General features: G+C 46.9%; 1 protein-coding gene across 2 annotated transcripts in view; it reads left to right on the top strand.

Annotated features, from left to right (window-relative positions):
* Positions 1–25,016, top strand: part of SLC47A1 (solute carrier family 47 member 1) — a 42,573-nt gene extending 17,557 nt beyond the window's left edge. The window contains exons 7-17 of one of the 2 annotated variants that reach the window (XM_032269217.1): positions 3,246–3,343; positions 3,629–3,726; positions 3,829–3,942; positions 4,028–4,095; positions 8,771–8,879; positions 9,000–9,075; positions 14,257–14,326; positions 14,583–14,715; positions 18,964–19,058; positions 20,542–20,620; positions 23,326–25,016. In XM_032269217.1, the coding sequence (XP_032125108.1) occupies positions 3,246–3,343; positions 3,629–3,726; positions 3,829–3,942; positions 4,028–4,095; positions 8,771–8,879; positions 9,000–9,075; positions 14,257–14,326; positions 14,583–14,715; positions 18,964–19,058; positions 20,542–20,620; positions 23,326–23,552 (1,167 nt within the window). In that variant the 3' untranslated portion in view covers positions 23,553–25,016. The remainder of the gene's footprint in view (positions 1–3,245; positions 3,344–3,628; positions 3,727–3,828; positions 3,943–4,027; positions 4,096–8,770; positions 8,880–8,999; positions 9,076–14,256; positions 14,327–14,582; positions 14,716–18,963; positions 19,059–20,541; positions 20,621–23,325) is intronic. The other variant, XM_032269218.1, reaches the window with a different exon arrangement.
* Positions 25,017–25,368: the final 352 nt, after the last annotated feature.

The raw sequence follows: 25,368 nt of genomic DNA, 5'->3' as shown, positions 1-25,368 counted from the left end.
CTGGTTTCGAACTCCTGAACTCAAGCAATCTTCCTGCCTCAGTCTCCCAAATTGCTGGGATTATAGGTATGAGCTACTGCACCCAGGCAGGATTTTACTCTATCAACAAAACAAGAACATTTGGAATCCCTATTAGTGTTAGAATGACATGTCAGAAACAGGTGTAGACTAGAAAGAAGGAAACCTGTGCATCTCATCCGGCTCTGGGCGGTCTCCTTTCCGTCTAGATGCTTGTCTAAGGCAGGGGATGCCGTCGCAAGGCAGGGCCTCCTCCCAGACTCAGTCCTCCAACAATTGCAATGGCCCTAAGCTCAGGGTCTGATGTGGCCTACTGAGGACAGTGCGTGTGAAAGTCTTCTCTCCGGTTCTCCGGGGCACAGGGAAAGGCCTGAAAGTAGGAGCCACAAGCTGAGCGCGGTTGGGAGCAAGGTTACAGAGGACACGTGGGGTTTCCAAGGTCGGGAAGGAAGGCAGGGCATCCCAGACAGAGGGGCAGTGAGCTTGTTCCTAGGGGCCGGGACGGCAGAGTCTCGTTAGGCCACGGCGGTGGTAGGGGACAGAGTGAGATGATGGCATCGAGAGGTAGGCTGGCCATGGGTCAGCACGCGCCAGGCTTGTGTCCTCTGCTGGGGCATTTAGTTCTGGGAAATTAACTAATATTGGCAGAGGAAGAGGCAAGAGTTACAGACATCATCCAAACAAACGATGGTGAGGGTCTATGATGAAGAAAGGCTTTGCTCTGTGGGAGCAGTGGGGATAGGATGGTGGCTGGGTTCTGTAGAAATGGCAGGGGCTGTCCGGCCGCAGGGTGGAAGGAGTTTCTGCCCTGGGGCCCTTCCCTAGGAAGACAGGCTGACCATTAGCTGGGCGTAGAACCAAAGAGAAGCATCTGGGAGTCTGGAGAAAGTGAATGCCCCGGGAAGGGCAGGGGGCGGGAAGAGAGCCTGCAGGTCTGGAAGCTGCAGGAGGAGGAGAAGGTCATTCCACTGGGCATGCAGATGCTGCATGTTGCAGGCTTGGCCTCCTCCTCTTGTCCTCCCACAGGCCTGCTCCTCTGCCTTCTTGCATTCTGTGGCAATGGGTGGAATTGCGTGGCCTCGGCCATTTTCACTCTCAGTAACCTGTCCTCCCTGTCACACCCTCAGCTCCATCCTTCCCTCCCACACCTGGTCAGTCACCTGGTCCTAAGCTTCTGCCTGCTCTTCCAATCCTCCATGCCACCACCTGAATTTCCTCCCTCCCCCCCTCCCTCCCTCCCTCCCTCCCTCCCTTCCTTCCTTCCTTCCTTCCTTCCTTTCTTCTTTCCTTCCTTCCTCCCTCCCTCCCTTCCTTCCCTTCTTTCAAGACGGGATCTCACTGTCACCCAGGCTGGAGTGCAGTGACACGATCTCAGCTCACTGTAACCTCCACCTCCTGGGTGCAAGCGATTCTCCTGCCTCAGCCCTCCTGAGCAGCTGGGACTACAGATGTGTGCCACCGCACCTGGCTAGTTTTTGCATGTTTTGTAGAGATGGGTTTTCACCACATTGGCCAGGCTGGTCTCAAACTCCTGTCCTCAGGTGATCCACCCGCTTTGGCCTCCCAAAGTGCTGGGATTACAGGCGTGAACCACCACACTCGGCCCTGAATTCATTTCTTGTCGTTTGTCCTCTGTGTCATTTCAGAGGACTTTAACCCGTCTCCATCCACTGCCATCTGCCTGAAGAGTAAATCTGACCACTAATTCCCTTGCTAAAAACTAACTAGTGTCTCCCCATAAATATGTGGCCACGCAAGGCCGGGCCCCATCAGCCTGAGACCACCAGAGACAGACCTGCAGGCCAGTGGGTTTGCAGTTGGGTTTACCAAGCTGTCACACTGAGAGAGACCAGAGGGGCCGTGGGATGCCTCACCAAAGGAAGAGTTATTATAAAGGGCTGAAGAAGGGTGAGGTTCAAGTGACATTTAAACGACACCATGGTTTCATAGGTGCTGAGCAGATCTGTGAGGGAGGGGCCCAGCATAGGTCTGGGCTGTGACATGGACCTGGTGCTCCTCCTTTGTAAACCCAATGTTAGAAGGATATCGAAGGTGGACAGATGTAGAATGTCACATCCAGGAACTCCCATGAAGCTCTGGGCCTGGGTTGGAAATCGAGGCTACTTTTTATATTAAAGTGATACTGAGCCTCTAGGCAAGAGTGGGATGTTTTCTTTTTCCTGATCTGATTTCAAACAGCAATGTTTCTGAACAGTCTGATTTCAGGGATTTTTTTTTTTTTTTTTTGAGATGGGTTGTTGCTCTGTCACCCAGGCTGGAGTGCTGTGGCACGATCTCAGCTCACCGTAACCTCCGCCTCCCAAGTTCAAGCGATTCTCCTGCCCCAGCCTCCTGAGTAGCTGAGATCAAAGCGCCACCACGCCTGGCTAATTTTTTGTATTTTTGGTAGAGATGGGGTTTCACCATGTTATTGAGGATGGTCTTGATCTCCTGACATCGTGATCCACCTGCCTTGGCCTCCCAAAGTGCTGGGATTACAGGCGTGAGCCACCAGGCCTGGCTGATTTCAACGATTTTAGAGAACAAAGTTTCTCAATGAGTCAGAAAGCACTTGTCATTCCAATAGGGGAGTAATGTCACTTTGTGGGGACAGCGTGGCCTTGGGAGAAAGGATGCTTCCTCTTCCCTTTGCACTGACTTTATCTGTCTCTGTTATTCCATCCTGATGCGTGGCGGGACAGAGGTTTACTTCCTTGGTCTGATGTAATTTTATTTTCACGCCCCGCCTTCCTCTGAGACACCAAATAGTCTGAATGCTTCTCCCGTCGCTGTACTTTTGAGAATTAGATATGCTGGAATCCGTTCCATACTCTAGAATGAAACTCTGGGTTCTTCAAGATCTTAGGTCAACTTTCTGAATTTCTATTTTGGTCAAGAAAATTTTCGTTTTCTCCTATAGTCCAGGGTCAAAGATGGCTTGTTGACCCTTTGAGGCCCTGCCAGTCCTTGCCCTGTTGGAAACAAGCCATTTCTCTGCTTCCATCCCTGTTATTATATATGGTTTGCCTGTGTCTCTCTGTGGCCAGAGCTCCACACTTTATGCCTCCAAGAGAGAAGGCAGAGAAAGGGCCTTCCCAGTCCAGGCCCCCTGCTATGCCTGTGACACCTGCTGAGCGGGCCGGCTGGAGCCTGGCGTGTGCTTGGCTGGCAGAAAGGCCGTCCTGTTCTGTGGATCTCAAGGGTGGCATGCGGTGTCCTTGTTCCAGGAAATTGTACTGCCCCAGATCGTGACTGGAGTTGCAGCCAACCTTGTCAATGCCCTCGCCAACTATCTGTTTCTCCATCAACTGCATCTTGGGGTGATGTGAGTCTAACACACTCTCGGGACAGGGAGAAGGGATGGCTTGCATGTGGTTTTTCCAGGAGGGAGAACAGCGGGCCCTTCCGCTGGTTCTTGTGTCCATGCGTGGCTGTTTCTTGCACCACTGTGGGAAGCACTGCCAGGGAGGGAGGGTGATGCTGCTCCGGGAAGAAGACCTCAGGGCCTGCTGAGGACAGCACAGCAGGGGCTGAATCTCCCCTCCTCACTGGGTGGGGCAGGGAGAGGCGCAGGAGGGTACCTCCCTCTCACTGGGACTGTTCTTTCCAGAGGCTCCGCACTGGCGAATTTGATTTCCCAGTACACCCTGGCTCTACTCCTCTTTCTCTACATCCTTGGGAAAAAACTGCATCAAGCGACATGGGGAGGTAACGACTGCCTTTTGTCTTCCAACTGGGACGTGGGTTTTGTCGGGTTGAGTTCCGGCCTGATGGCCAGATCCACTGCACATGTGTGTGTCCCGCCCGCAGGCTGGTCACTCGAGTGCCTGCAGGACTGGGCCTCCTTCCTCCGCCTGGCCGTCCCCAGCATGCTGATGCTGTGCATGGAGTGGTGGGCCTATGAGGTCGGGAGCTTCCTCAGCGGTCCGTATGAGGATGGATGGCGGTGACTGGTGGGAACCCGGGGGCCCTGTCTGAGTGCAAGGCGACAGCTGTCTCTCTTCACCAGGCATCCTCGGCATGGTGGAGCTGGGCGCTCAGTCCATCGTGTATGAACTGGCCATCATTGTGTACATGGTAAGCAGCGGGGGCCAGCCGTGGGGAGGTGCCAGGCGTTTCCTTGCTCGGTATCTGAAAGAGTCGATGGGTGAGCACAGGCAGTACGTGAATGGTTGGTAAAATGATGGACAAAAGTCCAGTCCCATCCTTGAGCATGGGAGGGTACCTCTGCTATGGCTGGATCTTCCCTGGGAACTGAAGGGGGCTGGACAGAGACTGCTCATGATCTGCTGCTTCTCCGTCTCCTAACGCAGTTCCCAGCCGAATCTTCCCTTTGTTTCCATATTTTTAGAATCTTTTTCAGTTGCCACAACACAAATGCCTTGAGGGGCCATGTGGGTTGCTTAGCAGAGGGATGAGACTGGGTATATGACCATAAATACCACTCTGCGTGTGCCACCATGTCTGCTCCTGCCTGGTTCTGAAGCCTCTGAAAACACAGCATGGCCACTCCTAGGTAGATCCCCAAAAGAACTGAAAGCAGGGTCTTAAAGGGATTTTTTTTTTTTTTTTTTTTGAGATGGAGTCTCACTCTTGTTGCCCAGGCTGAAGTAAAATGGCATGATCTTGGCTCACTGCAACCTCTGCCTCCAGTGTTCAAGAGTTTCTCCTGCCTCAGCCTCCCAAGTAGCTGGGATTATAGGCGCACGCCACCACATCCTGCTAATTTTGTATTTTTAGTAGAGACAGAGTTTCACCATGTTGGTCAGGCTGGTCTCGAACTCCTGACCTCCGGTGATCTGCGCCCCCTTGGCCTCCCAAAGTGTTGGGATTGCAGGCGTGAGACACCGTGCCTGGCTTAAAGGGATATGTGTTAACTATGTTCACAGGAGCATAACAGGAGACAAAATGTGGAAGCAACCTGTGTGTCCATGGGTGGATGGAGAGATAAACAAAATGAGTTCTATGCATACAGTGGAGTATGAGTCAGACTTTTTCGATCATAGGGAACACCAGTCATTAGGAAGCTTTCCTTTGACTTCGTTTTCCTGAAAACATCAACTGGAGATTCTGAAGGAAGCACGTACCATTTTTAAAACATAAAAACAGAAAAGGGAGATTGTAATGTGGGGAAAAACTCAACCCAGAAAATGCGCTTGGCATTTTTTGCAGTGGTAACACTTAGGTTTTTTCCCTGTGATCCTGGTTGTGTTTTAAAAGTACAGAGAGTACACATTTCCTGTTTTTTTTTAGAGAATTATTCTCGGCCGGGCGCGGTGGCTCAAGCCTGTAATCCCAGCACTTTGGGAGGCCGAGGCGGGTGGATCACGAGGTCAAGAGATCGAGACCATCCTGGTCAACACGGTGAAACCCTGTCTCTACTAAAAATACAAAAAATTCGCTGGGCATGGTGGCGTGTGCCTGTAATCCCAGCTACTCAGGAGGCTGAGGCAGGAGAATTGCCTGAACCCAGGAGGTGGAGGTTGCGGTGAGCCGAGATCGCGCCATTGCACTCCAGCCTGGGTAACGAGAGCGAAACTCCGTCTCAAAAATAAATAAATAAATAAATAAATAATTATTCTCTTGCAGACCTATGGTCGTTTTTGTTTTCCTATCCTTGGCAGAGTTTTTTAACATGGATATTTTACTTCACTTTTAATATTTTATTGGCATTTTATATTTGAGTAAATTCATTAACTATAAGTCAAAATGCTTAATGGTATATAGAATTCCACTATACGTGGTGTACTTTTAAAATCAATTTCCTATTTCCAACGTTTCAATATTGACAGCTCTTCAAGGAATATTCTAGGACAAATGTCTTTATATACTTGTCTGACTATTTCTTTAAGATTCATAAAAGTGAAACAAAAGTATGACTTTATGTCTTTTGCATGTCTTTCCATATACTTTCCAATAGGCTTGTAAGAATTTACACTTATATTTCTTCTTAATCAACAGAAAGATGTATGTCCTTTCCTCAGATTTACCGGTTGTTCACATTTTGCCCCATTTGTTCTTTCTGATCTATCTACACAGTCCATGTCCAAATACAATACCAATACAGTCAGGACAAAACAATACCAATTGCTCTGGTGATGTCCTGTATCACTAAGTTTCCCTAGTGTCACGTCTCTTTAGTGTCCTTTAATCTGGAACAGATCTTCATTATTCCTTCATCTTTCTTGACCTTGGCATTTTTGAAGAACATAGGCCATTATCTGTAGAAGTTCACTCTATGTGGTACAGCTGATGTTTCCTTATAAATAGATTTAGATTGTCCGTTTTGGGCAAGAAAGCTACGGAAGTGATGCTGTGACCTTCTTAGTGCACTGTATCAGGAGGCACGTGATGTTGATCTGTCTCGGTGTTGGTGATGTGACCTTTTTAGTTGGGGGTGGTGTTGTTTTTGTTTTTGTTTTCTTTGAGACAGCATCTTGCTCTGTCGCTCAGGCTGTTAACAGTGGCATGATCTTGGCTTACTATAGTCTCGACCTCCTGGGCTCAAGCAATCCTCTCACTTAGCCTCCTGAGTAGCTGGTACTCCAGGTGTGTAGCACCACTCCCAGCTAATTTTTTTTTTTTTTTTAGATGGAGTTTTGCTCTTGTTACCCATGCTGGAGTGCAGTGGCGCAATCTCAGCTCACCGCAACCTCCGCCTCCTGGGTTCAGGCAATTCTGCCTTAGCCTCCCGAGTAGCTGGGACTACAGGCATGCACCACCATGCCCAGCTAATTTTTGTATTTTTAGTAGAGACGGGGTTTCACCATGTTGACCAGGATGGTCTCGATCTCTTGACCTCGTGATCCACCTGCCTCGGCCTCCCAAAGTGCTGGGATTATAGGTGTGAGCCACCGCGCCTGGCCTTTCCCAGCTAATTTTTAAAAAAAATTTTGGTCTTGTTACATTGCCCAGGCTGATCTCAAACTCCTGGGCTCAAGCAGTCCTCCCACCTTAGCCTTCCAACGTGCTGGGAGTACAGGCATGAGCCACTGCACCCTGCCAGGATTAACTTTGATTTCTTGGTTAAGGTGGTGCCTGCCAGGTGTCTGCTGTCAAGTTACTGCCTTTCCTTTTGTAATAAATAAAGAATCTGTCAGGCGATCGCTATGTTTGTTCCTACTTGTGAATTTCTAGGCAGAGACTCAGTCTTTTATTACTTTTTTATTCCCCAACCTATGTCAGATTTTCTTTAAGCTGGTCATTAGTCGTTCTGATCCCAAGGCAATGTTCGTGTTTCAACAAGTGAGGACTCATTTTTCCTTATTAATATTGATTTTTCAAGTGCTAACTTTATAAATAATAATGGTAAATCTTTATTGAGCAATTCCTACATGCTTCTTCTAAGCAGTTAGCATGTACGGACTTATTAAATTCCCACAATAACCCAATGATATAGATTCTATGATTCAACCCCTTTTACAGATAAAACAAAACTCTGGAGGTTTAGAGAGGGTAAGTATCTTGCTCAGGGTGATGTAGCTGATAAGTGGCGTGCTGGGATTTGAACCTAAGCAATATGGCTTCACAATCCTGATCCCTAACCACAAGGCAGGGCTGCTTCCCCGCAGTTCCTTTAATACCACTCCTGTCTTCTTTTTTTTTTGTTTTATCTGTTAGAGGCGGGGGTTTTTTCCTGTTACCCCGGCTGGAGTGCAATGGCGCGCTCTCGGCTCACCGCAACCTCCGCCTCCCGGGTTCAGGCAATTCTCCTGCCTCAGCCTCCTGAGTAGCTGGGATTACAGGCACACGCCACCATGCCCAGCTAATTTTTTGTATTTTTGGTAGAGACGGGGTTTCACCATGTTGACCAGGATGGTCTCGTTCTCTTGACCTCGTGATCCACCCGCCTCGGCCTCCCAAAGTGCTGGGATTACAGGCTTGAGCCACCGCGCCCGGCCCACCACTCCTGTCTTCTAAACTGAATCCCTGGATGATCTCTCAGGACAGACACCATGCCATGTGTGGTGGCGCATGCCTGTGATCCCAGCTACTTGAGAGGCTGAGGTTGCAGGATCGTTTGAGCTCTGGAGGTTGAGGTGGTAGTGAGCTATGATTGTGCCACTGCACTCCAGCCTGAGGGACAGAGTGAGACCCTGTCCCTACTTATTTTATTTCATTTATTTTGAGTTGGAGTTTCACTCTGTTGCCCAGGCTGGAGTATAGTGGTACTATCCCAGCTCATTGCAACCTTCGCCTCCCAGGTTCAAGCACTTTTCCTGCCTCAGCCTGCCGAGTAGCTGGGATTACAGGTGTGTGCCACTGTGCCCAGCTGATTCTTGCATTTTTTAGTAGAGATGGGGTTTCACCATGTTAACCAGCCTTGTCTCAAATTCCTGACCTCAAGTGATTCATCCACCTCAGCCCCTGAAAGTGCTGGGATTATAGGCATGAGACACCACACCTGGAGTCTGTCCCTATTTAAAACAAACAAACAAACAAACCAGACACAAGCCTGGGCTGCTGGTGAGTCAGTGCATCCCCCTACTCCCAGAGGAAGAATGTGCAGCATCCCCATGTGGCAGAGGTTGGAAGCTCTGCAGAAAAGCCCCATCTGTGCTAAGCATCATCACCTGGGCTCAGTTTCCACCGTAGCCTGGGGGCTTCCAGCTAGACAAAGGGGATGTTGCAGATTGGTCTTTTCAAAACTTTTAGGACCAAGTGTTCCCACCAGGTGTGGGGCATGAGACTGCTTCTTTGCATGTGTTCTCACGCTGCAGTTGCGTTGTTGCAGGTTTCTTTTTCGTTTTAGGTTCCTGCAGGCTTCAGCGTGGCTGCCAGTGTCCGGGTGGGAACTGCTCTGGGGGCTGGAAACATGGAGCAGGCACGGAAGTCCTCCACGGTTTCCCTGCTCATCACAGGTGCGGAGACCCCTTCACCTGAGGCTCCCGGTGCAGTCTCTGCATGTAAACCCCAGGCTCCCCCGCTTCCTGTGGATCTCTCTCTGACCATGTTGTTTCTTCTGCCGTTTTCACCTTCAGTGCTCTTTGCTGTAGGCTTCAGTGTCCTGCTGTTAAGCTGTAAGGATCACGTGGGGTACATTTTCACTACTGACCGGTGAGTGCTGGGGTTTTCTTGAAAAATGAAATCTGTGATAAAGAAATGGTTCCGGTGGGGCACAGTGGCTCTCGCCTGTAATCCTGGCACTTTGGGAGGCCAAGAAGGGCAGAACACCTGAGGTCAGGAGTTCAAGACCAGCCTAGCCAACATGGCAAAACCCCATGTCTACTAAAAATACAGAACTTAGCCGAGTGTGGTGGCGGGTGCCTGTAATCCCAGCTACTCAGGAGGCTGAGACTGGAGAATCGCTTGAACCCAGGAGGCAGAGGTTGCAGTGAGGTGAGGTCATGCCACTGCACTCCAGCCTGGGTGATGAGAGTGAGACTCTGTCCCAAAAAAAAGGAAAAAAAAAAGAAATGGTTAAGTTGGATAGATGCTATCACAGGGGGGCTGCCTGTGGTTGTTGCAGCAGATCAGCGGCTCCACTGATGTTACTTGGGAAAAACATATTCAGTGTAGGAACTGGTTTCCATAGTCTACCATGCCAACCAATGGGCACTGGTGATGATTTTATGCTTCTGGTGGTCATGTTTTAAAGGTGGAAACTCCTTTTCAGTACAGTTAATTACATTTTCAGTTAATTATTTTGTTTCCAATGATAAGAATCCTCTTCGTTTCTTAGTATCTGCCAAACTGCCTGGTGTGTAGTAGTTGCATAATATGGCAAACTGAATTGAAGTTAAAATCTCGCCAGTGAGCTGTCTCAAAAGTCACATTCTCAGATTGATGACTGAGGAATTCTTGGATAAGTCCCCTCTGCTCTGCAGAATTTTTTCCTTCATCAGTGATGCTAGTGTTTACATTCTGACTATATAGAAACTTTGTGGGGATACTTCTTATTTGGGACGCCTTTATCAGCAGTTACAAAATGCAAATTGACTTTGCCTTCATGGATTCAGGAAGCTGGCAGAGTGGACAGAACTAACTTCATGGCTTATCCTTCACACATTTGTCCTTTGACTTCAGATGGTAGGTTTTCATTTTTCAGCTTCAGCTGTTTTGTTATGGGAAAATAGATGTTTAGGCCAGGAGCGGTGGCTCACGCCTATAATGCCAGCATTTTGGGAGGCTGAGGCGGCTGGATCACTTGAGTTCAGGAGTTCAAGGCCAGCTGGTCAACATGGGGAAACCCTGTCTCTACTAAAAATACAAAAAATTTAGCCAGGCATGGTGAGACACATCTGCAATGCCAGCTACTCAGGGGGCCGAGGGAGGAGAATTACTTGAACCTGGGAGATGGAGGGTGCAGTGAGCTGAGATCATGCCACTGCACTCCAGCCTGGGCAACAGAGTGAGATTCCATCTCAAAAAAAAAAAAAAAAGATGTTTGTAGATCCCTCACTCAGAATGAGTGGGGAAGGTGACGGTAAATACTTGGCTTTTCTCACAAAGGGAATCGGGATGAACTTTATCTCGGCTCACCGCAACCTCCGCCTCCTGGGTTCAGGCAATTCTCCTGCCTCAACCTCCCGAGTAGCTGGGATTACAGGCACGCGCCACCATGCCCAGCTAATGTTTTGTATTTTTTTTAGTAGAGACGGGGTTTCACCATGTTGACCAGGATGGTCTCGATCTCTTGACCTCGTGATCCACCCGCCTCGGCCTCCCAAAGTGCTGGGATTACAGTCTTGAGCCACCGCGCCCGCCCTTTTTTTTTTTTTTTTTTTTTAAGACGGGGTTTCACCATGTTGGTCAGGCTGGTCTTGAACTCCCGACCTCAGGTGATCCGCCCGCCTTGGCCTCCAAAGTGCTTGGATTACAGGCGTGAGCCACTACGCCCGGCTGGGATGAACTTTATGAGGACCAGGATAGACAGATGGTTTCAGTAGGAATTTGGTAGAAGTTGGACACTGAATCTGTCCACAGCAGGTAAAGAATGAAAAACAAGAGGCCCACAAACCATAGAGCTGATGAGACAGGGAAACATTGGAAACTCAAGAATCAAATTACTTGTAAGGTGGCCGGGATCAACCCAACCTGGTAGAATCGGTGAAACAGAGGTGACTCTACCTAACTTAGTCACAGGGCCGGGAAAAGGCCCCTCTAACAAATGAAGGGGGTGGCACTACTAAACACAATCATTTAAAAAAATCCTAAAAGACACTTTGCACAACTTTTTTCAAGGAAATCTAAAAACCTGGAATAAACAGATCATTTTCTAGGGACATAATTGATCAGTATGTACCCTAGAAAAGATAGAAGGTCTAAGTAAACTGATTTCCTGATGAGAAATAAGTGAAAGCGATTTTAAAATGCCAAAAACATAACCCCAGAAGGTTCCAAAGGATAATTTTATAAAATCTTCAAAACATAGGGAATTGCGAACGTACATAAATCATAGAAAATTTCAGAGCACAGAAAAACAAAAATTTGTATTCTGTTTGTGAAGCAAATATAACATGGGTACCAAAATCTGACAAAGTTTGCACCTAAAAAAGAAAGAAAATCACAGATCACTCTTATGTATTAATATCAATTTAAAAATCCAAAGTAAAATATTATTAGAATTCAGCAGCACATTGAAAAGAATATACTTTGGTGAAATGTAAAAGTGAATATAGACCAGGCGCTGTGGCTCAGTCTCCCAACACTTTGGAGACTGAGGCAAAAGGATCACTTGTGCCCAGGAGTTTGAGACCAGCCTGGGCAACATGGCGAAACCCCATCTCTACAAAAAATAAAATTTAGCTGAGCATGGTGGCGCTCACCTGTAGTCCTCGCTACTCGAGAGGCTGAGGTGGGAGGATCACTTGAGCTGGAGAGATTGAGGCTGCCGTGAGCCATGATTTCACCACTCCACTCCAGCCTGGGCGACAGTGAGACCCTGTCTCAAAAAAGCAAAGTGAATATAATATCTCAGGTGGAAAAAGCAAAGTACAGAACATCATACAGAGAATGCTGCATGTGAAATGATGGAATATAAAAAGGAAAATTAAGAATATACATTTGTATTTGCTTATATTTTCATAGATTCTAGACAAACATGAAAAGTGCTAAGAATTGTCACCTGGAGGAGCAGGACTGGTAGTAAGCAGCCTGGAAGGGCATCGCAGTGAGACTTTCCTCACTATCTTGTTCATATTGTTCCGTTTTTTGACCATGTGCATGTTACCTATTCAAAAAATATAATTTTAATAAAATAACTATATTTCTCTTCTTTTTGATGAGGAGGAACTGATCATGTTGTTCAGTGCTGGATTGCTTTTTTTTTTTTTTGAGATGGAGTTTTGCTCTTGTTGCCCAGGCTGGAGTGCAGTGGTGCGATCTTGGCTCACCACAACCCCCACCTCCCGGGTTCACGCGATCCTCCTGCCTCAGTCTCCTGAGTAGCTGGGATGATAGGCATGTGCCACCATGCCTGGCTGATTTTGTATTTTTAGTAGGGACGGGGTTTCTCCATGTTGGTCAGGCTGGTCTTGAACTCCCAAACTCAGGTGATCCGCCCACCTCAGCCTCCCAAAGTGCTGGGATTACAGGCGGGAGCCACGGCGCCTGGCCCAGTGCTGGATTTCTTATTTATTAATTAAACAAATATTTATTGCCAGGCAGTGTTCTAGGTTCTATTTCGGAGTGACCAAACTCACTTGAAGGGTGTTGTGAATTTCTTGCTTCCCCAGGTGAGGGGCAGCATTTTTCTGTCTCCCTTCATGTGTAGGCATTAGAATCCAAGTCTCTAGCTTTAGGAGTTGTATTTCTAGGAACCAAGGATATCTCTGCAGAATATATCTATGGCTCTTACCAACCTTGGTTCTGTAGGGGGAACTTAATTCTTACTCTGTAGTGTTTCACTCAGGCTCACTGAGAGGCACAGTCAGGCTTGGCCTGTGGCATCATCTTAAAAGAAGGATAAGCATAGCATCCAAACTTGCCGGGATGATAAGAGTATGCCATTGTGCCCAGCCAAACTTCTTTTTGTTGTTGCTGGTGGGGCACGGGGGAGGGGTGTCACCAAATCACTTAATTTGTCTACACTGACTAAGTGGTCTATGCAGCAGCCCCTTCTTGTCCTTGGTTTTGCTTTCTAGGGTTTAGTCACCTGCAGTCAATTTTGGTCTGAAAATCTTAAGTGGAAAATTCTAGAAATAAACAATTCACAAGTTTTCAATTGCATGCTGTTATGAGTATTAGGAGGAAATCTCACACCCCACCTGGGACGTGAAATCATCCCTCTGTCCAGCATCTCCATGCTGCGTGTGCTTCCACCCGATGGTTATTTCAGGTTGACTGCACTGGGATCACAGTGCGGGTAAGAGCCCCAAAGCACAAGAGCAGCGATGCTGGCGTGTGGTTATGATCCACTTTGTTCCTACTGCTGTTACTTTCTTACTGTGCAGAACTTATGAACTAACCTTATTGTAGGTATGAGTGTATAGGAAAAGCACGGTGTATTTAGGGTTCAGTCCTCTCTGCTATTTCAGGTATCCACCGGGGGTCTTGAAACATATCTCCTGAAGTCAAGAGTGTGGTGCTTTGTATTTTTCCTAAAAGTCATGAGATACAACATGCAGTTAGTTTCCTCTATGGGCCCAGCAACAGGAGAACTGTCCCTGACTAGGCTGCTGGCGGCAATGCATGCACATGTGTGTTACATGCAGAAAGCTATATGCTTTTTAAAATATATATATTAAATATATATTATATATTATATAATTTATATTATATATTAATAAATATATATTTTTAATGTATACTTTTAAGATATATATTTATATATTAATAAATATATATTTTTAATGTATACTTTTAAGATATATATTTATATATTTATAAATATATATAAAAATTTATTTATATATTATAAATATATATATTTATAATATATATATATTTTACAAGTATACAGTCTTACTCTATCACCCAGGCTGGAGTGCAGTGGTGTGATCTCTGCTCACTGCAACCTCTGCCTCCCAGGTTCAAGCAGTTCTCCTGCTGCAACCTCCTGAGTAGCTGGGATTACAGGTGCTCGCCACCAGGCCCGGTTCCCTTTATATTTTAGTAGAGATGGAGTTTTGCTGTATTGGCCAGGCTGGTCTCAGACTCCTGACCTCAGGTGATCTGCCTGCCTCGGCTTCCCAGAGTGCTGAGATTATAGGCATGAGCCACTGCACCTGCCAGAAAGCTATATACTTCTTTCTCCACTTTGGCTCCTAATCAACATGTGCTTTATTTTCCTAACAGAGACATCATTAATCTGGTGGCTCAGGTGGTTCCAATTTATGCTGTTTCCCACCTCTTTGAAGCGCTTGCTGTAAGTATTATGTAGCAGTCCCCTAAGCACTGTTTTGATCTATGAATTTCTTCTGATGGTGGTAAATTTCAGCTGCGAGGAGGGGCCAGGGTAGGTAGGAAGATTGAATATTATTATCATATTCGTTTAGAAGGATGCTGTCATCTTATCATGGATTTTAGAGTCAGAGTCCTACAGAATATGAAGTGCTCAGGAGATGGGCGTGTTTCAGGAGAACTGGCTTCGTTGGCACTGATGGGATGCTCTCTGCCTGCAGTGCACAAGCGGTGGCGTTCTGAGGGGGAGTGGAAATCAGAAGGTGGGAGCCGTCGTGAATGCCGTTGGGTACTATGTGGTGGGCCTCCCCGTTGGGATCGCGCTGATGTTTGCAACCAAACTTGGAGTGATGGGTAAGCTCTAACCTGTGCAGGCAGGGCTTAGCTGCTCACCAGCCCAGGAAATGACCGTCAGAGCACACAGGCCTTTTACTGAGGCCCACCTCTGAAATTTGGGAGCTCGCTCACGTCCATTCTGTGTTTTGTCAGAGAGCTTAGAGGATGTTCAGGAAGTGGCCTCCAGCTCTAGCCAGGGCCCCAAGACTCCGTGGTCCTCCCCTCCCACCCCTGCAGGCAGTCTTCCACTCGGACAAACTTGAGCTCAGATGCCCTTTCTATTCACCTCCTGTTCTGAGTCATCCAGCCCTCACTTCTCCAAAGGGGGTGACAGCAGGGACCGCTGAAGAAGCATTCGGAAGCGTCCCTTTTGCATGTTCCATGCTGTTCTTTAGACAGCGTGTGAGCCCCTGAGGGTGAGTCTGCAGGGTGGAGGCCGTCATAGGTGGTCTGTCCTGCATGCATGGGGTGCCACAGGGTCAGCACTCACAGTGGCACTGTACATCCTAAAGCAGCGCCCTGTGCGTTCACCAGGCAGCGTGGCTGGATCCTTGGAGGGCATCGGGTGGCCAGTGCCCTCCTCATCACCCCCATCGCACTCCGCAGTCTCCACCTCCCTCCCTGTACGGCCTCAGCTGTGTGTCTGTGGGTCTCCCCACAAGGGCATGCACGTGGTCAACGTGAACAGCACAGAAGGAAGGCGGTGGACCCGAGCACCTTCCCACATTTGGAAGAAAAAGCTTAATCCACAGCATCTGAAATTACCAGAGCTAATCATTTCTAAAAGTGTGGAAATAAATGACTGCCCAGCTTTGATTTCTAAAATAATAATTCCGAATATATTGGCAGTTAATAAATGATGATATGAAAAGTTGGACATTATCTTCGGGGTGAGCAGTGACTGATGTAAAGCGTGGCTTGTTTTGACCCATCCGTACTTGGCAGGTTCTGAGGTGGTGAGAAGTCACCTGATACCTCTGGGGAACTTACAGTTCAGTGTGTTCCTTTAGGTGGTACATTTTTCTCAAGTTCAATAATATTTTAATTAAAAATACAGGAGTTGTTCAAAGAATAGAATTGCCAGTGCAGAGTTCAATGGGCTTGCATGATAGTGCAGAAAATTATTTAGCTGAGTTTCTGGTATGATTCATACTCTGGATTTGCCAATTGGATAGCTAATGCAAATATTATAAGAATCTATTTTTATTTTTAAAGCAATGTATTTCATGTAACACAATATAGACAAAATATTATTGTAACATGCAATCAGTATAAAATATTAAGGAAATACTTTTAATTCTTTTTTATGTCTTTTACATTTTAAATTGACAAATCGTATGCATTTATGGGGTACAGTGTGGTGTTTTGATATATGTATAAATGTGGAATGATTAGATCAAGCTAATTAATGTACTTATCACCTCACTTCTTTTTTATGGTAAGGCATTTGAAATTAGTTGATTCAAAATGTACATTGACTATGGTCACCCTGCTGTGCAATTGACCTCAAAACTTATTCTTCCTGTTTATCAGAAACTTTGTGTCTTAACAACTTCCTGTTCCCACATCCTCCCCTCCCTGCCACCAGTCTCTGGTAACCATCATGCTATTCTCTACGTCTATGACTTCAATTTTTTTAGAAGAGGAATCTACTTTATTCTCTTGTTCATTTTTACAGATGGGGTCTTGCTATGTTGCCCAGGCGGGTCTCAAATTCCTTGCCTCAAGTGATCCTCCCACTTTGGCCTCCCAAGTATCCGGGATTACAGGCATGAGGAATCTGCTTTTAAATATAAATCTATCCATATCCCAAGTGCTGTCCTTGGCTCACCTATTCACTTAACAAAATATACTGAGGGATGAGCCTCAGTATATTTTGTTAAGTAAATATATTTGGGATTACAGGCAGAGCACAATGGCTCATGCCTGTAATCCCAGCACTTTGGAAGGCTGAATTGGCAGATTACTTGAGGTCAGGAGTTTAAGACCAACCTGGCCAACATGGCAAAACCCCATCTCTACTAAAAATACAAATATGAGCCAGATGTGGTGGTGTGCACCTGTAGTCCCAGCTACTCGGGAGGCTGAGATATGAGAATCGCTTGAATGCTGGAGGCAGAGGTTGCAGTGAGCCAAGATGGCACCACTGTACTTTAGCCTGGGTGACAGAGTGAGACTCTATCTCAAAAACAAAAAACAAAAAAACTAAATATGCAAAGTAGAAGTTGAGAATCACTGAAAAGAAATGATGGGGGCCCTGGGGATGTGAGGGCTCTATGAGAAGACTGTAGTCAATCCTTCCACCCACCTGTTAGAAGAAAGTATGGTACGAACTGGATTTGAATCTTGTGTTTCCTGTAGTATGGTATGCAGTATACCTATACAGGGTGTAGGAGAGCATCAGAATTCTGCAGGGTCTCAGAAGCAACCCCAGAAAATCATAATGACCCTCAGAATCCCTGGGAGACTTTTAAATATGTAAATTCCTGGGCCTTGCCCATGGGATTCTAATATTCATCCTACTTTGGGTTCCTAGGTTGGATCAAATAGAAATCTTTAAATGATCTATGCTAAACTACTAGAAATCTAATTCATAACTTCCAAATTATAGCTGGAGTTTGCTAGTTATTTTCTGTTTAAGATGGTTTGGGTGAGCTTGTAGTTTCTATGCACTGAGAACACTGGATTTGAAAGAGGAAGCCAGTAGCTTCCTTTTGATAATTTTTTATATGACTAGCAGGTGACACCAACTATACTATTCTAAGAGCAGGCTAGGCTGGGTGCACTCATACCTATAATCCTAGTGCTTTGGGAGGCCAAGGCGGGAGGATCACTTGAGTCTAGGAGTTTGAGGCTGCAGCGAGCTGTAGTCACGCCACTGCTCTCCAGCCTGGGCAACAGAGCAAGACCCTGCCTCTAAAAAGCAAACAAAAGGGCAAGCTAGTCATACCTGAAAAAATGTGACTGGTACCAAGAAACAGAGCTGTCAACCTTGTACCTAATCAGTAAACCAGGAACCCAGACTAGCCACCTTAAACCTTACATGGATCTGGACAGCTGTGGAAATAAAGCAGGACCAACCAAGCAAGACAAGCAAAGGCATATTCTCAGCCAGGGTGTTGGCTGCCACCACTTGTATTTGGGCAGAGACTCAAAGGCAGGCAAAGGAGTGGGAAAGCATCCCAGTGGATAAAAGGGGAGGCTGCAGGTGTGCCCTGAGACTTGATCTGGGGATGCTGGAGAGGGCTGACTAGGAATAGGCCTCCGTGTGATTGGTTAGGGGGATGTATCTTACTTTCTCTGGTTGGTTCTAAGTTGGAAATGCGGACCAAAGTTAGAGAAGCTGTCAGTTGCTAATCAAGTCCTGACCATTTGGGGCCAATCGTTACAGAATTTACTGGTTAGCTTCCTGGATTGTCACCGGAGGCAGCCATCTTGCTTCCTGCAAGTCTGATTTAGGGCAGGCTGGCTTCCTGGGTTTATTGTAGAGAGGGGTGGTTTCTTGGGCTGTCTGTTGTGGGGCAGAACCCAAAATAGGTCTGTTTTTATTATGGTCAGGCCCTTGTCTCTTGGTTATTGTTGGCGCTTTTGGTTCTGCCATGAGTTTACTGTTGACCAAAAACCCTCCTCACCTGGCGTCTCCCACTGTGTCCTGTGTGGTGCTTTGAGATCCATGGGGCTTTTCCCACCACCTGTGCCCACCAGGCCTGCCTTTGCTGTTCTCTAGTCATCTCTGGGTGCACAGCCCTCCTCTGGGAGCTTCCAGCAAAGTCTGTCAGAAGCAAGTTAAGGTCCAAGGTCTGGTAGGAACTCTGAGGCAGGGAACATTATTAATTTACATAGCTAGTGATTTCTGCTTTTTTTTTTTTTTTTAATGTTAGTCCCCTTTTTTGAGGAAAATAGGGCAGAAGTAGTTGGTCCTGGGAAATTTTAATTTTCTTATAACTGACATTTTTCTTAATACTCAAGCATTATAGTCAGTATGGCCAAAAAAATCCTCCGAATATTTGTTTTGAAATCCTGAACCACAAGAGATGGCCCTTTTGGAGGAGGCCTCAGGGAGTACTGTGATTTCTAGAACCTTCCGGAACCTTCTGGAAGCCCAAGAAGGAGCAGGGTAGAGGTCTCTGGCCCACTGTGGGCTCTACGTCGGCCATGAAAGCAGAAGTTCAGTATGGCTGACAGAAGTGAGATAGGCAAAACATACTCCCCAGGGGCAGCTGGTTTTCTGTGGAATTAACCTCTATTAAATATTTCTATTTCTAGGTCTGTGGTCAGGGATCATCATCTGTACAGTCTTTCAAGCTGTGTGTTTTCTAGGCTTTATTATTCAGCTAAATTGGGAAAAAGCCTGTCAGCAGGTAACTATGTTCATTCTGTCCTGGTTCCTTTCCTAGAAAAATAGGCTCTGATCCGGCTCTCCCTTTTTCATTTTGGAAAGTTCTTTTCTCATTTTCTTTATTTTTATATCATGAATACTATTTTTCTTGTTGTTTTCACTAGACAATTCAGATGTGAAGGGCCAGATAACCCCAGCTTTATCCACTCCCAGAAAAACAGGAGGTTCCTTTCTTCCTTGTCTCCCATGCCAGGCTGTTCCCCTTGTGCAGGAAAATCCAATGTCAGGACAAGAATTAGAACGGAAGAGAAAGGTGGGATGCATCAAAGTCATCCTGATGTTTTTATGATCCCCAGATGTTTTGTGAAGATACTTGGTGCATCCTTCCCTTCAGCTTTCTAGGGTCAATGTGAGGTCTAGAAAGAGGTGATAGAAAAATGAGATGAGTCGAGGTACGGGTGGCTTATGCCTGTAGTACCAGCTACTCAGGAGGCTGAGGCGGGAAGATTGCTTAAGCCCAGGAGTTCGAGGCTGCAGTGAGCTGTGATTGCACCGCTCACTACACACCAGCCTGGGTGATGGAGTGAGACCCTGTCTCTACAAATAAAAAAATTTTTTAAAGAAAAAAGAGAGCCGGGCATGGTGGTTTACACCTGTAATCCCAGCACTCTGGGAGGCTGAGGCAGGTGGATCACGAGGTCAAGAGATCAAGACCAGCCTGGCCAACATCATGAAACCCCATCTATACTAAAAATACAAAAATGAGCCAAGTGTGGTGGCGGGCATCTGAAGTCCCAGCTACTTGGGAGGCTGAGGCAGGAGAATCGCTTGAACCCAAGAAGCGGACGTTGCAGTAAGCCGAGATCGTGCCATTGCACTCTAGCCTGTCTGGTAACAGAGCGAGACTCTGTAAAAAAAAAAAAAAAAAAAAGGAAGAGAAAAGAGATAAAGTAGTGATCTTGGTCCCTCTCTTGTCTTGTCCACCTCCTTCACTCTGTACTCTTCCCATCCCACCTTCCCCCTCATGGACCCCATTTCAATCTTAAGAGACAGGGTCTCACCCTGTCACCCAGGCCGGACTATAGTGGCAGGATCACAGCCTGCTGGAGTCTCAACCTTCTGGGCTCACATCATCCTACCGTCTCAGCCTCCCAAGCAGTTGGGAATCAGACATGCACCACCGTGCCTGGCTTTTGTTTGTTTGTTTTTTAATTTTTTAGTTGAAATGGGGTCTTGCTGTGTTGCACAGGCTGGCCTTGAGTTCCTGAGCTCAAGCAATCCTCCCTCCTCAGCCTCCCAAAGTGCTGGGATTACAAGTGTGAGTGAGCCACTGAGCCTGGCCCCATTTCAGTCTTTACGAAAGATGACCGGTGAATGAGAGGAGCTTCAGCTACACATGCCAATTAGGGAAAGTGGCTTGGCTTTTCCTAAACCAGGTGGTCAAGTAAAATACCTTATTAACACCATCATGAAGCCCGATGAACTGACTGAGTTTCATTTTCCAGGCTCAGGTACATGCCAATTTGAAAGTAAACGTGGCTCAGAGTGGGAATTCTGCTCTCGCGCAGGATCTGCCTCACCCAGGTATGATATGACTCCCTCAGCCCTTGCAGGCCCGTCTAGGTGGGACTGGAGGGGCTGTTAGTGAGACACAGCTAGATTTGCTGCCATGAGCTCCCATTTAAATAGGGCAATAATGTTTCAGAAACACGTGATGAAGTCAAGTAACACCCAATTCAAGGTAAACTGACTTAAAGTTTATTTGCTTTAATTCCACACATTAGTATACTGCAGTATACTAACTGGGACCTATACAGATGAAAATGTCCCCAGTTCCTCCCCTAATGTGTGGTACTTCCGCAAGCACTTTGCAGGCATTTCCAACACTTGGAGGTACTGTGCTGCTATCCTAGCTTGGAAACTGACATTCGTTTGTTTTAATGGGGCTCCTGCTGCTCATCAGGCAGACACTTGTGGGCTTTAAAACAGGTTGTTGCTCTGACCTTTGCTTCTGCTGCACATCATGCAATTGTGGTTATGGTTTTCTTCAGTCAATTGAGGAATTCCCCCCTCCCCCATTCTTGGCCCCTTAGGCAGTTAGCCACCCACTCACAGTAATCCTTGCTCCTTTATAATTTAAACACTGACTTCACAGAATGGCTAATTTGCAGTCAGTGGTCAATTGTGTCTCTGCATGTTGTCTAGGCTCCCGTGCTGTGTATCTGAGTATCTTTGATTTTAATCAATTTCTTTAAAGTTTCAATTAAAGAAAAAAAAATTTTTTTAATACAGAGAGGGTCTCGCCCTGTTGCCCAGGCTGGTGTGCAGAGGTACGATGATAGCTCACTGCAGCCTCCACTTCTTGGGCTCAAGCAATCCTCCTGCCTTGGCCTCCAGCAATCCTCCTGCCTTGGCCTCCCAAAGCAGTGGGATTACAGGCATGAGCCACCACACCTGGCCTGGTTATCTTTGATTATGTTGCAGACTTTATATTTGAAAATTTTCTGTAGAAGTAATTTGAGCCTGAAAGAATGTCGTCTATCTTCAGAGAGGATTTTCTTTTGTTGGACACTGGGGGTGACCAGCAGTCTAGGGCAGTCTTGGAAATGGGAGTTTTCTGGAGCACCCAGCTGACCTGAGGTGTGCTGCAGCCAGTGTGAGGCCTGGTTTACTTTTTCTGGGGTTCATCTTTTTTCTTTCTGAGGAGTCTTGCATTGTCCCAGGCTGCAGTGCAGTGGTGCAATCTCAGCTCACTGCAACCTCCACCTCCCGGGTTCAAGCGATTCTCCTGCTGCCTCAGCCTCCTGAGTAGCTGGAAGTGGAGTGGGATGATTCTGGCTCACTGCAACCTCAGCCCCCTGGGTTCAAGTGGTTCTTGTGCCTCAGCCTCCCAAGTAGCTGGGATTACAGGTGTGTGCCACCACACCTGGCTACTTTTTGTATTTTTAGTAAAGACAGCGTTTCACCATGTTGGCCAGGCTGGTCTCAAACTCCTGACCTCAAGTGATCCACCCTTCTTGGCCTCCCAAAGTGCTGGGATTACAGGCACCAGCCACTGCGCCCGGCCTGGTTCATCCTTCATTCGTGGATGTAGCCCTTCAGGGTTCCAAGCTCAACTACAGATAGGTTTGCCAGGGCCTGATTCTTGGTAGGTACCCAAGTCCCCAAAGCCCTGCTCAATGTCTCAGTCATGTGGTCGGGGTGCAGATCTGTCTGACCTGCATCCTCTGATCTCTCTGATCTGAATGAACTCTCTGATCTGAAGCAGTCCCAGAGGCTGGGCGGCCCCTCTGGGCTCCTTCGTCTCCTGGATCTTGCCCTGGTGACTCTTCATTACATTGTTTGCATTCCGATGCCTTCAAGATGATATTTAATTTGTTTTATTCAGATTCGACAATGATCTTCAGGCAAGGGTTGGCCCATGTTTTCCTGGATCAACATCTGTTGCCAGTTTCCCCATTCGTGAAATCCACATAACAATAGCACTTGTGTGTTTTTTTATTGTTTTTTTGTTGTTTTGTTTTGAGATAAGTCTCACTCTGTTGTCCAGGCTGGAGTGCAGTGATGCAGTCTCGGCTCACTGCAACCTCTGCCTCCCACGGTTAAATGATTCTCCTGCCTCAGCCTCCCAAATAGCTGGGATTACAGGCGTGCGTCACCACGCCTGGCTAACGTTTGTTATTTTTAGTAAAGACAGGGTTTCACCACGTTGGCCAGGCCTGTCTTGAACTCCTGACCTCAAGTGATCCGCCTGCCTCGGAAAGTACTGGGATTACAGATGTGAGCCACCTCACCCGGCCGAACAATGGCACTTACTTCATACAACAGACGTTAGGGTTGAGGAGCACCCAGAACTGTCCGACCAAGGCAAGCAATTTGTTAAGTGTGAGCTGGTACAGTTCTGTTCAAAATGATTTTCTTTTTCTTTTCTTTCTTTTCTGAGACAGGGTCTTTCTCTGTTGCCCAGGCTGGAGTGCAGTGGTGTGATCATGATTCACTGCAGCCTTGACTTCCTGGGCTCAAGCGATCTGCCCGTCTTAGCCTCCCAAAGTTCTGGGATTAGAGGCATGAGCCACTGTACCCCGCCCCATATGATTTTCTTTCAGAACTATGAGGATGCTGCTATATTCCTAACATCCACCCACTTATGCTCAGTGGGAAGTGGGATGGCCAATCTTATTCAATTGCTTACTGAATTAATTTCTCTCAGTATTCCTTTTATGCATAGCCCTTTGTACAAAGGAAAAAAAAAATCCCTTGTGAGCTACTAAATTACTTTTTCCTCCCAGGGTGCCCTGAAAACCATGAAGGAATTTTAATGAACGATGCTGAAAAGACAGGCGAGAGTCAGTCGGATCAGCAGATGCACCAAGCACAACCTCCGACCGTCCATCCACGGGACAGCGCGAAGTTGTCCAGGAAACAGCTGGTGCTGCGGCGAGGCCTTCTGCTCCTGGGGGTCTTCTTAATCTTGCTGGTGGGGATTTTAGTGAGATTATATGTCAGAATTCAGTGATGTCGCAGGAGGCAAAGTCAGGTCAAGTGGGGATGCTTTTGAGCTTACACACGGATACAGGCCCAGCAGTGACAATTTCCTTTCAGTTAATGTCATTCAGGTGCGCTCATGGATTTCGAAGATTTGGAATGCAAAGATACATTTAAAAAAAAAAAAAAAGCAAGGAACTAAGGTGACAAGCTGTATTCTGGCCCAAGACAGTGTCTGAAAGATACATGAGTAACTATTCATCCACGATTATCTGAAGCAAGGACCACTGTGCTAACTGCATCAGCCTATGGCTTTAGACACAAACCCATAAAACTAAGAATTCCTACTGCCTGAATTATTTAAAATATATTTTACAATATATCTTTCCTTAGGTCTTAGATTACTATTCGCTGGGCAAATGGCATTTGTTCTGGTTTATTATTATTTTTTAATAGACAGAGGTCTTGCTCTATCACGCAGGCTGGCGTGCAGTGGTGTCATCATCGCTCACTGCAGCCTCCACCTCCTGGGCTCCAAGCAGTCCTCCTGCATCAGCCACCAGAGTAACTGCGACTACAGGGGTATGCCACTATGCCCAGCTGGCATTTGTTAATCTTCATTTGAGGTCTAAATCTAGGCCCTGTGGGCACTGAAAAACAGTTGAGTAATCTTTGGAGCTGTGGAAATCCAAACAAAGACTAATAATTCCTGGTAGGGGTGTGTGCCTGACCTCCCGCAGCCTCAACCTCCTGGGCTCAAGTGATCCTTCCACCTCAGCCTCCTGAGTAGCTGAGACCACAGGCGTGTGCCACCATGCCTAGCTAATTCTTTATTTTTTGTAGAGACGGGGTCTAGCCTTTTGTTTCCCAGGCTGGTCTCAAATTCCTGGGATCAAGCAATCCTTCCATCTTGCCCTCCCAAAGTGTTGGGATTATAGGCGTGAGCCACCACGCCTAGCCAGAGGACAAAATTTTAATAAAGTCTTTAGCGTAAGTAGTAATCCTACTGCCTTAAGGCTTCCTGGGGTGCGGTCCACACCGTTGATTCAGCAAGCCTCAGGACATACTAAGTAAATGCAGTGCTGTGAAAGTGGATTATACCAAACTGAGTCATTCTTATCACACCCAACTGTAAGTCAGGAAGCAGGGGATAAAAGCACCCCGGGCATATAACATTAATCTAGTAATGTAATTTTCCGCACATCCAGCTGCTGAAACTGCCTGCTGTAAGCTGGGACCAGCTTTATCCATAACCGCCGAGATAATTGCTGAAGCTCTAGGACTAATTTTGCCTGCCCGGTTGCTTACCGATTGTAGCTGGCCAGCTCCCAGGACCCTTCCTGGTGCCAATCAACTTTCTCAAATAGCAATACTGACATTTGTTTTGATGAAACCTCCAGCCTTCTCTGTGTTGCTAGGACATACCGAGGACCACCTGGTCTGCATGGATGCCCTGAACTGCGATTCTTTCTTCCCAAATAAAACACTAAATCGAGATTTGCCTGCACATTTTTCACATAATGCTCTAGACATGGCGTTTTCCTGAAATAACAAAAAAGTTACCTACTTTGAGTAAAAAAACACCCAACTGCTGATTTTGGTTGGGGTAACCTTCAGGTTACCTCTCTACCCTTGGTGCCTTGTTCTTGGGGCCATGTGGTCCATTCTCCAGGGAGGCAGATAAAGGCTTGCACTGTGGCCCTCGGGGCTGGGCCTGGGGGCAGGGGGCAGCCACTGCAGAGGTCCCCCCACCCAGCACCCCCTGCCATTCCCCTTGCCAGGTTGGGGAGGAACCCCTGGGGATGAGAGGAGGTTCCTTTAACCATCAGCCACAGCAGTCGCTGGCA

The sequence above is a fragment of the Sapajus apella genome, unplaced genomic scaffold, assembly GCF_009761245.1.
Source record: "Sapajus apella isolate SASKATOON/1434 unplaced genomic scaffold, GSC_monkey_1.0 scaffold189, whole genome shotgun sequence".
NCBI classification, from domain to species: domain Eukaryota; kingdom Metazoa; phylum Chordata; class Mammalia; order Primates; family Cebidae; genus Sapajus; species Sapajus apella.
This window is presented reverse-complemented; position numbering and strand designations above follow the sequence as displayed.